The sequence below is a fragment of the Chrysochloris asiatica genome, unplaced genomic scaffold (assembly GCF_000296735.1).
Source record: "Chrysochloris asiatica unplaced genomic scaffold, ChrAsi1.0 scaffold00023, whole genome shotgun sequence".
In the NCBI taxonomy this organism is placed as follows: Eukaryota; Metazoa; Chordata; class Mammalia; order Afrosoricida; family Chrysochloridae; genus Chrysochloris; species Chrysochloris asiatica.
The window spans coordinates 17,800,229-17,811,602 of NW_006408541.1; the positions used below are offsets into that span (position 1 = coordinate 17,800,229).

General features: G+C 45.5%; 1 protein-coding gene across 1 annotated transcript; it reads left to right on the top strand.

The window, feature by feature from the left end:
* Window positions 1-1,250: 1,250 nt before the first annotated feature.
* Window positions 1,251-2,523, top strand: WFDC10B (WAP four-disulfide core domain 10B). The gene is made up of 2 exons (XM_006839249.1): window positions 1,251-1,335; window positions 2,387-2,523. Exons 1-2 carry the CDS (start codon window positions 1,251-1,253, stop codon window positions 2,521-2,523), a joined length of 222 nt encoding a protein of 73 aa, XP_006839312.1.
* Window positions 2,524-11,374: the final 8,851 nt, after the last annotated feature.

Sequence of the window (11,374 nt, forward strand, 5' to 3'; positions counted from 1 at the left end):
TCTAGTGGATATGAAGGGGTACCTAATTGTGGTTTTGATGTGCATTTCCCTGATCACAATGATATTGGACATTTTTTTAATATGCTTATTGGTCATTTGAATATCTTCCTTGGAGAAATTTCTATTCAAGTCTTTTGTCAGTTTTAAAATTGGGTTATTTATCTTCTTGCTGTTAAATTGCAGTAGTTTAGATAGTCTAGATATTAATTCCTTTTTCCGATATATGGTTTAAAATATTTTCTCCCATGCAATGGATGGTCTAGCTTATTTGATAATAAGCTAGGGTCCTATTTTCACTGATTTTTAAAAAGAGTTCTTTACATATTAAGGATAGATAGTATCACTTTATTTGTGAAATATTACAAATATTGTCTCCCACTTATTAATTTTTTTACTAAAATATTAATTGTATGCAATTAAATATATCTATCTTTTCTGTCTTTGCATCTGGACTCAGTTACAGGAAGATTTTCCTTATAATCTGGTTAGAAAAAAAAATCCAGGGATTAATTTAGTAATTCCATGTTTTATATATATCTTTGCTCCATTTGAAACATTTATTATTTTTAAAATGTATATTTACATTTATATTTATTTTTGTCTGTGAATCCTCTTGTAACTAGGAAAAAGAGGCAAGTGTAATTTTCAGAAAAGGAGAGAGTTAATTAGGTAAAAAGAGGAGTTGTCTCTTGCCAAAGCCATGTCTCACAGAAAAAAAGGCATAATAAACCCAAATCACTAGCTTTGAGTCAGTTCTATGGGACAGGGTAGAACTGACCCATAAGGCTTCTAAGACTGTAAATCTTTACAGTAGCAGACAGCCTCATCTTTCTCCCTCGGAGTAGCTGGTGGGTTTAATCTGAGGACCTTACAGTTAACAGCCCAACTCAACCTACTATGCTTCCAGGGCTCTGTAAGGACATAATGTTGTACTTGTGTACTGTGGAGTCAGTTCCAACTCATAGCAACCCTGTATAGGGTTTCCGAGAGAGACTGGTGGGTTTGAACTGCTGACCTTGTAGTTACCAGTCCAGTGCTTATCTTACAGTGCTGTCCCACCGCAAAGGACCAGGCAAAATGTGACAGCACACTAGCTCCATGCACTGCCAGAATTCTACCAGAGGGGGCAGCAAGGAGTCCAGAATAATGCTCTCTCCTTTCTCTGCCGTCCCTCTCCACCCTCAGCTGTTCTGGGGATGCCCACTGACTTCCTGGGCACACTCAGAAGCTGACTGCTGCCGTCAAGAGTCATGGCGCCTCGGACTCTGTTGCCCATCCTGCTCCTGTGCATGCTGCTGCAGGTCCATGGAGGGCCATATCGACGCAACAGGAGGAGTAAGGAGGGCTGAGAAAGGGGTGTAGGGAGGGGACAGGAGAAGTTGTGCTCTGGGTCAGCACAGCTAGCTCTGACTGCAGGCCATGAGGACACAAGGTCCTTTCACCTCATGTCTTCTATCCCCTTCACTGACCCTGGGAATAGTGATGGGGAAAAGGGGACAACCTACATCTTTTTCTTCTCCATTCCACAATCCTGGAGACAAATAGTGCACACGTAGTGAAAGGCGATCGATCCAGGGTTGAGTCAGATGGAGGAAGAAAACAGTCTTTGATTTATACACATTTGGGAGGGATGACTGTATTTAGAACTGGGGATAGGTATAAGAAGAAAGGACATTGAACAAGCAAAATTTAGTCTACTGGATCAAGTTCCAGTGATCATCAGAGGGACCAGAATGTTGTAGTGTTACAACAATGACTGAAAATGGTGAATTCTTGGTGAGCGTCCTGGAGACAGTGATGAGAGGAGGGAGGGAGGACAGCACATTCTCTTTCTCTGGAAGCCTGGAAGTTCTGGAGACCAGGGGAAGCAGGGAGGCCCTCTCAGTTTTCATTGACTTCTCTGGGTCAGAGGATAACTTATATGGCAGAGACTTCAGGAAGACCATGGCTAATAAGGAGACAGGGCCCAGTACCAAGTGTGGGGAGAGGACCCAGGGGGACCCAGACACTGGGAGGCCTATCGAGGTGGGAAGTAGGCAGAGAACTTAAATAAGGACTACCCAAAGGGTTTGAGGAGTCCTGATGTGGCACTGTGTGTTAATGTGCCAGACTGCAAAGCAGTTTGAATGGCAAGGTCGGTGGTTCAAGCTCATCAGCTGCTCCTTGGAAACCCTATACAGGGTCACTATGGGTTGGAATCGACTCCACGGCACTTGACAACAACAATAGGGTTTGAAGGGTCAGGAAGGGATTTTCCTGAAAAGTCTGGGAATGTCGTGAGTAGGAACTAGTTTCTGGGGTCTCAAAGAAGCTTGAGAATGAGATTCTGTCTAGGACCCTGGTTCCACTGACCCTATCTCGTGCCCCGTTTCAGAACCACAAGGAGCCTCAGGAATCAAGGTCTGCGAGCAGAAACCAAGCATACGTCTGTGCACTCAACACTGTTCATATTTCCAAAACTGCCCAGCAAATCGTGTCTGCTGTTCAACCTTCTGCGGGAACGTCTGCCTGAGACTCCTGTGAGTTGGGAGTTGGGCTGTGCCTCCTTGCTTTCTCTCCTCCGAGACTGTGCCTGTGACAATATCACAGGGATGACAAATGCCGACTGACACCAGGAATGACGGCCTCCCCACTCTCTGAACTGCTTGTCCCTATCAATAAACCAGGACAAGCCCAAGGACCCTGTCTGTGTATTCCCACGCCTGTGCTCTGCTAGCCCACTGCCACACCTATTCTGGCCCTGCCCCCTTGTGTGCCCAGGCTGCCACCACTCTTGTCACACTTTTCTGTTCTCTCTCCCTTTGACTGGCACATCCCTGACAGGCCCAGGAGACTCACGCTCTTGTCAGTCTGCTCCTTGACCCGGAACTCCTAAGAGGCAAACTGTTTATATGCGGCCCCTTCAAATGACAAGGAGAACACTCCTTACCTTCCAGCTGATGGGCCAGGTTGGCCACAGAATGGGAGTGTCCCAGGGGAATCTTTATTATGAGAAACATCAGTCCCAAGGAAGTGAGTAACATTCCCAAGGCCAAAAGGGGCGAGAGGACACGATGAGACTTAAGGAGGGTGTTTCCTTTGGATCCCCGGTTGCTCCCTAGAACTCCATTGTGAAGAGATCAGAGGCATGAAATCAGTGCCTTTGCTAAGCCCATGCCTCCATCATCCGCAGGACCTGGAAGGGGTGCCATTAACAATGGTTCCAGTGCCTTCTACACTGAGTGCGTCCTACCTTTCCCCAGTCCTCTTCTGTACGTTCTCAGTCTCTTCCTCTCAATATAGATGAACGTCATGGGGTAAGGAGTTCTAGTAGCGTGGCTGTTATGAATTGGCCTGCTAACCTCAAAGTTGGCAGTTTGAAACTACCAGCTGTTCCACGGGAGAAAGTTGAGGCTTTCTGCTCCTATAAAGATTTGCAGCCTCAGAAACCCTGTGCACTGACTCCATGGTATTTAACAACAACAACATGGGGTAAGAGAGCAGGTTGTTCCTGCTGATGTCACTAGGAATTAATTGGCAGAGGTGGCTATGGTCTTGCCCACGGTCTCATAGTCCTACTAGAAATGCATTCCTGGGATCCAGCCCTTCTTCCACTCTGCACACTCCCTCTGAAATGGTCCTGAGGCTAAATCCAGGGAATGGGTTACATGGTGGCCAACTGGGATATGGAGTCACTTCTGAAGAGGACTCAGGTAAGCCGGCATGCCTGGAAGCAGGTATACTGTGGTAGGCTCTAGTTCAGTCTTCCTGCAGGGCCTAAATGAAGAAGGTGTCAGAGGAGGAAACCTGCCTCCATCACACCAGAGCCTCTGACCCACCTCTAAAGCATCATACTTGGGACATTTTCAGTTCTTCTTCACCTCTTCCAAGAGTTGCCCTTGGACTAGGAGGTCTTCATAAGGGAATCATCATCAACCCAGTATTATTGGAAATAGGGAGTCAGTAAGGGTCAGGAGTCCTGGTGTGGTGCTGTGGGTTAATGCGCCAGACTGCAAAGCCATTTAAACTGCAAGGTCACCAGTTCAAGCTCATCAGTTGCTCCTCGGAAATCCTGTACAGTGTCGCTATGGGTAGAACTGATTCGACAGCACTTAACAACAACAACAAGGGCAAGATCTCTAAGAGCTCTCATTTAGTGTTTCCTTGGAAAGCCTCATCACCTTCCCAGGCTAAGCTCCAAGCCCCCGTAGTAGAGACACTTAAGAGAGGGCAAGTCATCTGCTAGAGTCCACAAAAGGAACCATCAGTGACATCCCTAGAGTTGGTGTCACCCAGTGCAGTAACGCACAATGTCATCCCTTCCATGAGTGGGGCTGGCTTGCAAACCCTCCTTCCTACAGGTGGAGTTGCCCGGCCCTGCCCCTAACTCTTGTGTGGGGTTGAGCACCATTCTGAAGGGTCAGCTCCTCCAGGTCCGTGCCCTGCCCCCCTCACAGCTCCCACATCTTCTCCTTCTCCCATTGGCTAAGGTGGAGACCCTTCTCTATGCTCTATGGCTCGCCCCATGGTCCACCCTCTAGCACCCTGACAGGTGACAGGTAAGGAGGTGATAACGAGTCACTGCACTGGGTGACAGGTGTCACTACCCTGGTGATACTACTGTCTTGGCAGCCTCTCTCCCTGTGGCATAGTTCTGCCAGCCTCCTCCTGCACCATGGCCAATCCTGAGGTCCTTTTGGTGTCACCTCTGACAGTGTGGGGAGGTGCGGTCTGTACTCCCCACTTCCCCCAGTGACACCACTAAGATGATTTCCCAGCTCCAAGCACATGGTTCTCTAAGTGTGGGTTCACCAGGCATGCCAGTTCAGTGAAAACCTGGATCAGCCACTCATGAGCTGTGTGGCCTTAGGCAACTTGCTTAGCCTCTCTGTGCTTTAGTTTCTGCATCTGCAAAAGAGAAATAACAGTAGTACTAACGTCATAGGGCCATGGGCAGTATTCTTTAATACATACGAAATATCAGACAGAGAGGAAAATCTGGTTAGATTGGGTGGTTCCAGATACTTATTGGATAAGTGCTGCATTCATAATGAAATCTTCACAACAAAATGAGGAAAGTGAGGTACAAAGAAGATGAGAGATCTGGCTAAAATAAGTCTGAGTTGGGATTTCAATTCAGGTTAAGTCCATGTTTTAAATCTCTCTGTTATGTGGCCTTTTCAAAGCTGTCTTGGTAGAGAGCTCTTGTTTCATCAGCACGAAAGCCACAAGACATTGGTGATCAGGAAATGTGAAGCCGATACTGTTGTTGTTGTTGTTGAGTGTCATCGAGTCAGTTCCGACCCACAGCGACCCTGTATAGGGTTTTCAAGGAGCGGCTGGTGGGCTTGAACTGCCACCCTTGTGATTCAAACCGACTTTTCAGTCCAGTGCATTAGCTCACAGTGATGATACTAGTAGTGGCGAAATGAATATAGAGATGGGTGAGACTTTGCAAAGATTACACAAAATGTGTGCATGTGGTAGGTTTGTGAGGCTCTTGCCGATCCACAGTGTTTTGCCCCCTACCTAAACTGCCTACGGAGTCCTGGTTAATGCGCTGGACTGTAAAGTCGGTTTGAGTCACAGGTTGGCGGTTCAAGTTCACCAGCCACTCCTTGGAAACCATATGCAGGGTTACCATGGGTCAGCTCGGACTCAACAACACAACAAACTGCCTACGGCAAACAGAAAAACAGCACTCGTTGAGTTGGAACTCAGTTACAATGTTCTCTATGTACCCAATTTTTGGCTTGAGGGCGGAACTCACGGATCTGCCACAACCAGATCATGATGAACTGTCCAGGTCATTGTCTGCTCCCTGGGCAGGGACCCCATAGTTCCGAGAAACCAGAAAGAAGAATCGTCAATCAAATAATTACCAGGATTTCTGATACCTTCAGAGATAGGTGCTGAGGTCACAAAAGCTTTCCTTTGTGTCTAGCTCACATAGTTTCCCCATTCAAGCGATGCCCCCAGACAATGACAACATTGTCCTTCTGTTCAAATGGAGAAACTGAGGAAGATGAAGATGACACAGACAGACATTGTGGGGCTGCATTCAAGATGCCCTGAGAGGGACACATTGCTGTCTTAGTTACCTAGTGCTGCTAAGGTAGAAGTGTCTCACATGAAGGCTTTGCTAAACACATTTCTTTTCTCATAGTTTAGGAGGCTGGGAGTCTGAATGCAGAGGATTGGCTTCAGAGGAAATCTTTCTTTCTTTCTCGTTCCTGGAGCAAAGCCCTTGTTTCTGCAGAGCTTCTTGGCATCTTTTTTCTCTCATCTCTACTTCTCTCTTTTGCTTGTTCATTGCTTGTAGTCTCCAAAGAGATTGATTTAAAACAGAACCTACATGAATCCTTTTTCATCGACATTAACAAAGACAACCCATTTCCAAATGGGATTATGACAACAGGAGTAGAGGTTAGGGCTTACAACACTTATTTTTTGGGGTGTGGAGGGGGACACATTAAATCCATATCAATCACTTAAGTGATATTCCTACTGAGGATGTATACCTTGAATCTAATCATGATGAAAGCTCAGCAAAGGCAAAATGAGGAATGTTCTATTCAAAGGAAGGAGTGGCTATATCCCTCAAATGGTTCAGTCCCATTGACAATAAAGCACATTACTGGGTGAATTAATAAAACAGAATAGTGATGGTGGATTAGGTTAAAGTATATTGTTGTGAGGTTTGTTACTGTGATCATGTAATGAATGTCCTTATTATTAAGAAATACTCACAGAAGTATTTATCAGGAAAGAATCACAGTATATACACTCACTTTCAAGTGATTCAAAAAAAGGAGAAAGAGACAAGAGAAAAAGGAATTCAGCAAATGGAATACATTCTTCAGCTAGGTGAATCTGGGGAAATAGTGTACAGATGTTCTTTGTACTGTTCTTACTCTACCCAAACCAAAAGACAAACAAACAAAAAATCAAATCCACTGCTGTTGATTTGATTCCAACTGCCCCATAGGGTTTCCAAGACTTTATCTTTATGGAAGTAAACTGCCACGTTTTTCTCCTGAGATACAGCTGATGGATTTGAACCGCCAGTCTTTCAGTTAGCAGCCCCAAACTTAACTCAGTACTCTATAAGGGCTCTTACTCTAGTAACCTTGAAACTCTATCCAAATAAGAGTTTAAAAAAAGTGAAAGGCAAACACATACAACGATCCATATAACTCAAATTTTATTTTTCTAGTTAATACTTTTTCAAATAAGTGAAGTTGTTGTTGTTGTGAAGTGCCGTGGAGTTGGTTCTGACCCAGTGACCCTGTATAAGGTTTCTGAGGAGCGGCTGATGAGCTTGAATCACAGACCTTGCGGCGTAAACTGTCCTTGCAGTCTGGAGCATTAACCCACAGCGCCACACCAGGACTCCAAATCAGTGATGAGGAGCATGAATCTAGCTCCCCTGAAAATTTTGCATCATTTGAAATGTCTCTAGATTTTGTGTCTACGGAACCATGGTGCTACTAACCAATAGATTGGTGATCTGAATTCACCCAGAGGCTCGGCTGGAGAAAGACGTGGCGATCTGTTTCTGTAAGGATTACCATACACGGCACCTTCTACTCCGTCACATGGGGTTTCCCTGAGTCACAACCGACTAAGAGAAGATTTTGTGTCGGCTTTTGAGTAGTTGAAATACTTTAAATAATTTAAGCTACTGCGTGTAGGATTTCTGCTGCTTGTTTGAAAATGTTGAAGCAAAAATAAAGACTTTCAGACAAAATGGGTCACCTGCAGGTGAAGGGCAATCCGACCACGTGACTGTGTAATTTGGAGTACCCAAGCTTCTCCTCTATCTTTGATTCTTTCATCTTCCTTTCTGTTGGGGTCAGGAGGGTGAAGTAGCAGGTTGGGAGTGAAATAGGAAAAGGATAGGGATTTTGAAAAATACTTAACCTTTTTCTTTTGGGGCTCTAAGTTCCACCAGAGTGAGCTACCTAAAACAGGAGCCTGCATTTGTTTTGTATATACATATAGATATTTTGTAGGTCCTAGAGTCCTGGTGTGGCGCTGTGGGTTAATGTGCCAGACTGCAAAGCTGTTTGAACTGCAAGGTTGGCGGTTCAAGCTTACCAGCTGCTCCTCATAAACCCTATACAGGGTTGCTGTGGGTCGGAACCGACTCAATGGCACTTAACAACAACTACAACAGACCCTCTCTTAGGAGTCCCTGAGTGGTACAAACAGTTAAGCACTCAATTACTAGCCAAAAGGTTGCCAGTTCGAATTCACCCAGAGGTACCTTGGAAGACAGGCCTGGTGATCAGCTTCTGTACCGTCACAGCTTTGAAAACCCTCTGCACACCGGAGGTTGCCATGAGTCAGAATTGACTTGAAGGCAACTAGCAACAACACCAAAGACCCTCTCTGAATTAAATTTATTCCCCTGGGAGCACAGTGATTACGAGTTGGGCTGCTAACCTCAAGACCAGCAGTTCCGCAGGAGAAAGATGAGGCTTTCTGCCCCGAAAGATTTACAGCCTCGGAAACACCGTGCAGGGTCACTATGAGTTGAAATTGACTCCAAGGCACATCACCACCACCACCACCACCACCACAGATGAATCCAACATTCCATTTCTTGTATTGATCTTGTTTAATGCCTGTTCCCTCTATTAGAATAAAAACTGCAAGAGAGCAGGGATTTGGGGCTGTTTTGTTCATGACTGGATCCTCAGTGGTCAGAACAGTCATACCTTAGATGACTGCTAACGAACTTTTTAAGATCCCAGGGCCTTTGTGGACTATATTATGCCAATTGACTGTGGTATCCCCCGAGACCAGGTCCTGAGCATTCTGGTCCAGTAACTCATTGCCTCAAGGTGTTTGGTAATGTCTAAGTGGTTTTCATCATTTTATGCCCTGTTACTTTACCACATTCATAAGTAAATACCCATGTACAAATATCCTGTCACACCCTTATATATTTGTAGATATACTTCCGTTCTTCCTTTCTTATTGTTCAGTATCTTCTGTATCTGTCCATGTTTCTACTTGTGGAACACTGTTCTTGCAGATTTGTGAATATAATTGATCTCTAACCACTTTAACCTTTGCATTCCTCTCTGTATCTTCACCTGTCTTCTTCATTCTTTGCTAACCTCCCTCTTGTATATTGTCTTCCCAGTCACCAGAAGTAACATGTGTCTACCTGGTAAAAGGTTGGCGGTTCAAACCCACCAGCTGCTCCTTGGAAACCCTATACAGGGTCGTTATGAGTTGGAACCGACTTAACAACACTTAACAACAACTTCTGAAGAGAAGACATTCCTGCCCATTTTGATTGTATTTGGGCCTTTCTTGTTGGTAGATATCACATTCAGACACCGACCCCAACCCATGTATTATATAACTAGCTTCCTGCACTAGACAGTATGGGTTTGGAATGGTGCAAATCTGAGATGGAGGTAGGACACACCTTGCTAGTGAAGGCATTAGTGTGAGCCCACCTGCCATCATTAGGGAAACCAAAGACTAGTAACGAGGCAGGAAATGACCAACATTATGGTGTGTGAGATAGAGAGGACCCTTCCTGAATCCTCCCATCTGCCTTATCATAGACAAGGAGAATGTCAGAGGGATGGAAAGAGAATGAAAGAATGCAAAAATATTGACAATCATGAGACTTTTGTTTGGTCTTAGGTCAGCCCTGATATAGGATTCTCTGGGAACTGGGATTGGACATTTTGGAGATCCCAGATCTTGGCAGAATTTGCATTTTCTTCTTCCCTTTCCTCCATGAGATGTAGGGTCTTCCCTAAAGGGAGCTCCATTCTTTATTCAGGCTGAGGGACTACAGATGTTCTCATAGAAGGGATGTACAGATAGCACCATGTCTAGTCACTTTGTTAAGAGTGCAGAATCAGTTCCCTGTGGCAGTGGTGGGTTCAAAGGGTTCTCTGGAGCACACACCAGTGCATCAGTTGTCACAATGGAGCAAAGAAATAGATTCCAATGAAATTTATGGTGTATGGTGCTCATGTCAGCTTGAGGACTAAGGTGCACCTGACCCAAGCCAGGGTATTTTCAATACCTCACATGCATGTGAAAGCTGGACAGTGAATAAGGAAGAGCGTAGGAGAATTCATGCCTTTGAGTTGTGGTGTTGGAGGAGAATACTAAAAGTGCCATGGACTGCCAAAAGAACCAACAGATCTGTATTGGAAGAAGTGCAGCCAGAGTGCTCCCTAGAGGCCAAGATGGCTAAGCTTCGTCTCTCATACTTTGGACATATTGTCAGGAGGGAACAGTTGTTGGAGAAGGATATCATGCTTGGTAAGATGGAGGGTCAGAGAAAAACAGGAAGACCCCCAACGAGATGGATTGGCCAAGTGGCAGCATTGATGGACTCAAGGTGTGGCAGCAGTAGTGAGGTTGGCCCAGGATCAGGCATTGTTGCATTCTGCTGTGCATGGGGTCGCTATGAGTTGGTACCGACTCAATGGCACCTAACAACAACAATAACAATGGTGCTCATGCTGGAGCGGGAATTGACTGGAGCATGGTGTCAAAATGGCATGGTGCTAGTGTGACCATCAGCACCAAGGCTGATTCCTATGAGATGGAGATCAGACATGCTTCCTCTCGCCAACCATTTTATAGATTGGTTTTGACACCAACTGTCCCTCCCACAGCACACTCTACTTCTTTGCTGAGTTTCAAAATTCATTGCAATGGTCACATAGAATTCCCAGACAAGACTCACAATTATGAGACTTACTAAGGAAGTAACAGGCTACAATTCAGGATCAGGAAAGACTCAGGACACAGTTATTTAATCAGGACAGGCTCTTCACAGCTGTGCCTGCAAGTAGGTTTTTTTTCCTTGGCCCTTTGTACTTCTTGCGATGACCTGACCTCTGCCCTGCTTGGACAAGTGTAACAAAGCTCTTTAGCTCTGCTGATAAATACCCAGAAGCACCCCACTTTGCCAGCAAGCCTCCTAGCAGAAGGCACTCAGCTTTCTTGCCTCTGGGTTGGAAAGCCCCCGGTGTTGGCTCTCACAGGTCTCCTGTGCTGCTGCTCTCGCTATCTCCAGTGGTACAGCACTGTCTCCTGGGTTTGCAGGGCAGGGACCCTAGGTCTAAAGGACTTGATCCACTCCTGGTTTTTCTTCTTGATGGTAGTCAGGTCCACCCTTCCCACCTCTGGGATGGCTCATTTTAATTCTAGCAAGATGGCAAAACTGACCAATCCCCTTGTTAGAGCGCCATACACCTCATTTGTATGGTCCCATCCTCATAAGTATTGCACTGGGCAAATCTGCTGCACAGGAACTTTTTAAAGTGTTGAAGAGTAGAGATGTCAGCTTGAGGACTAGGGTGCGCCTGACCCAGGCCATTGTGTTTTCAATAGCCTCATATGGATG

Coding starts and splice junctions, on each gene's coding strand:
- WFDC10B (XM_006839249.1), top strand. CDS start 1,251: ATGGCGCCTCGGACTCTGTTGCCCATCCTGCTCCTGTGCATGCTGCTG. Junction 1,336..2,386: donor ATATCGACGCAACAGGAGGA/GTAAGGAGGGCT, acceptor AACCACAAGGAG/CCTCAGGAATCAAGGTCTGC.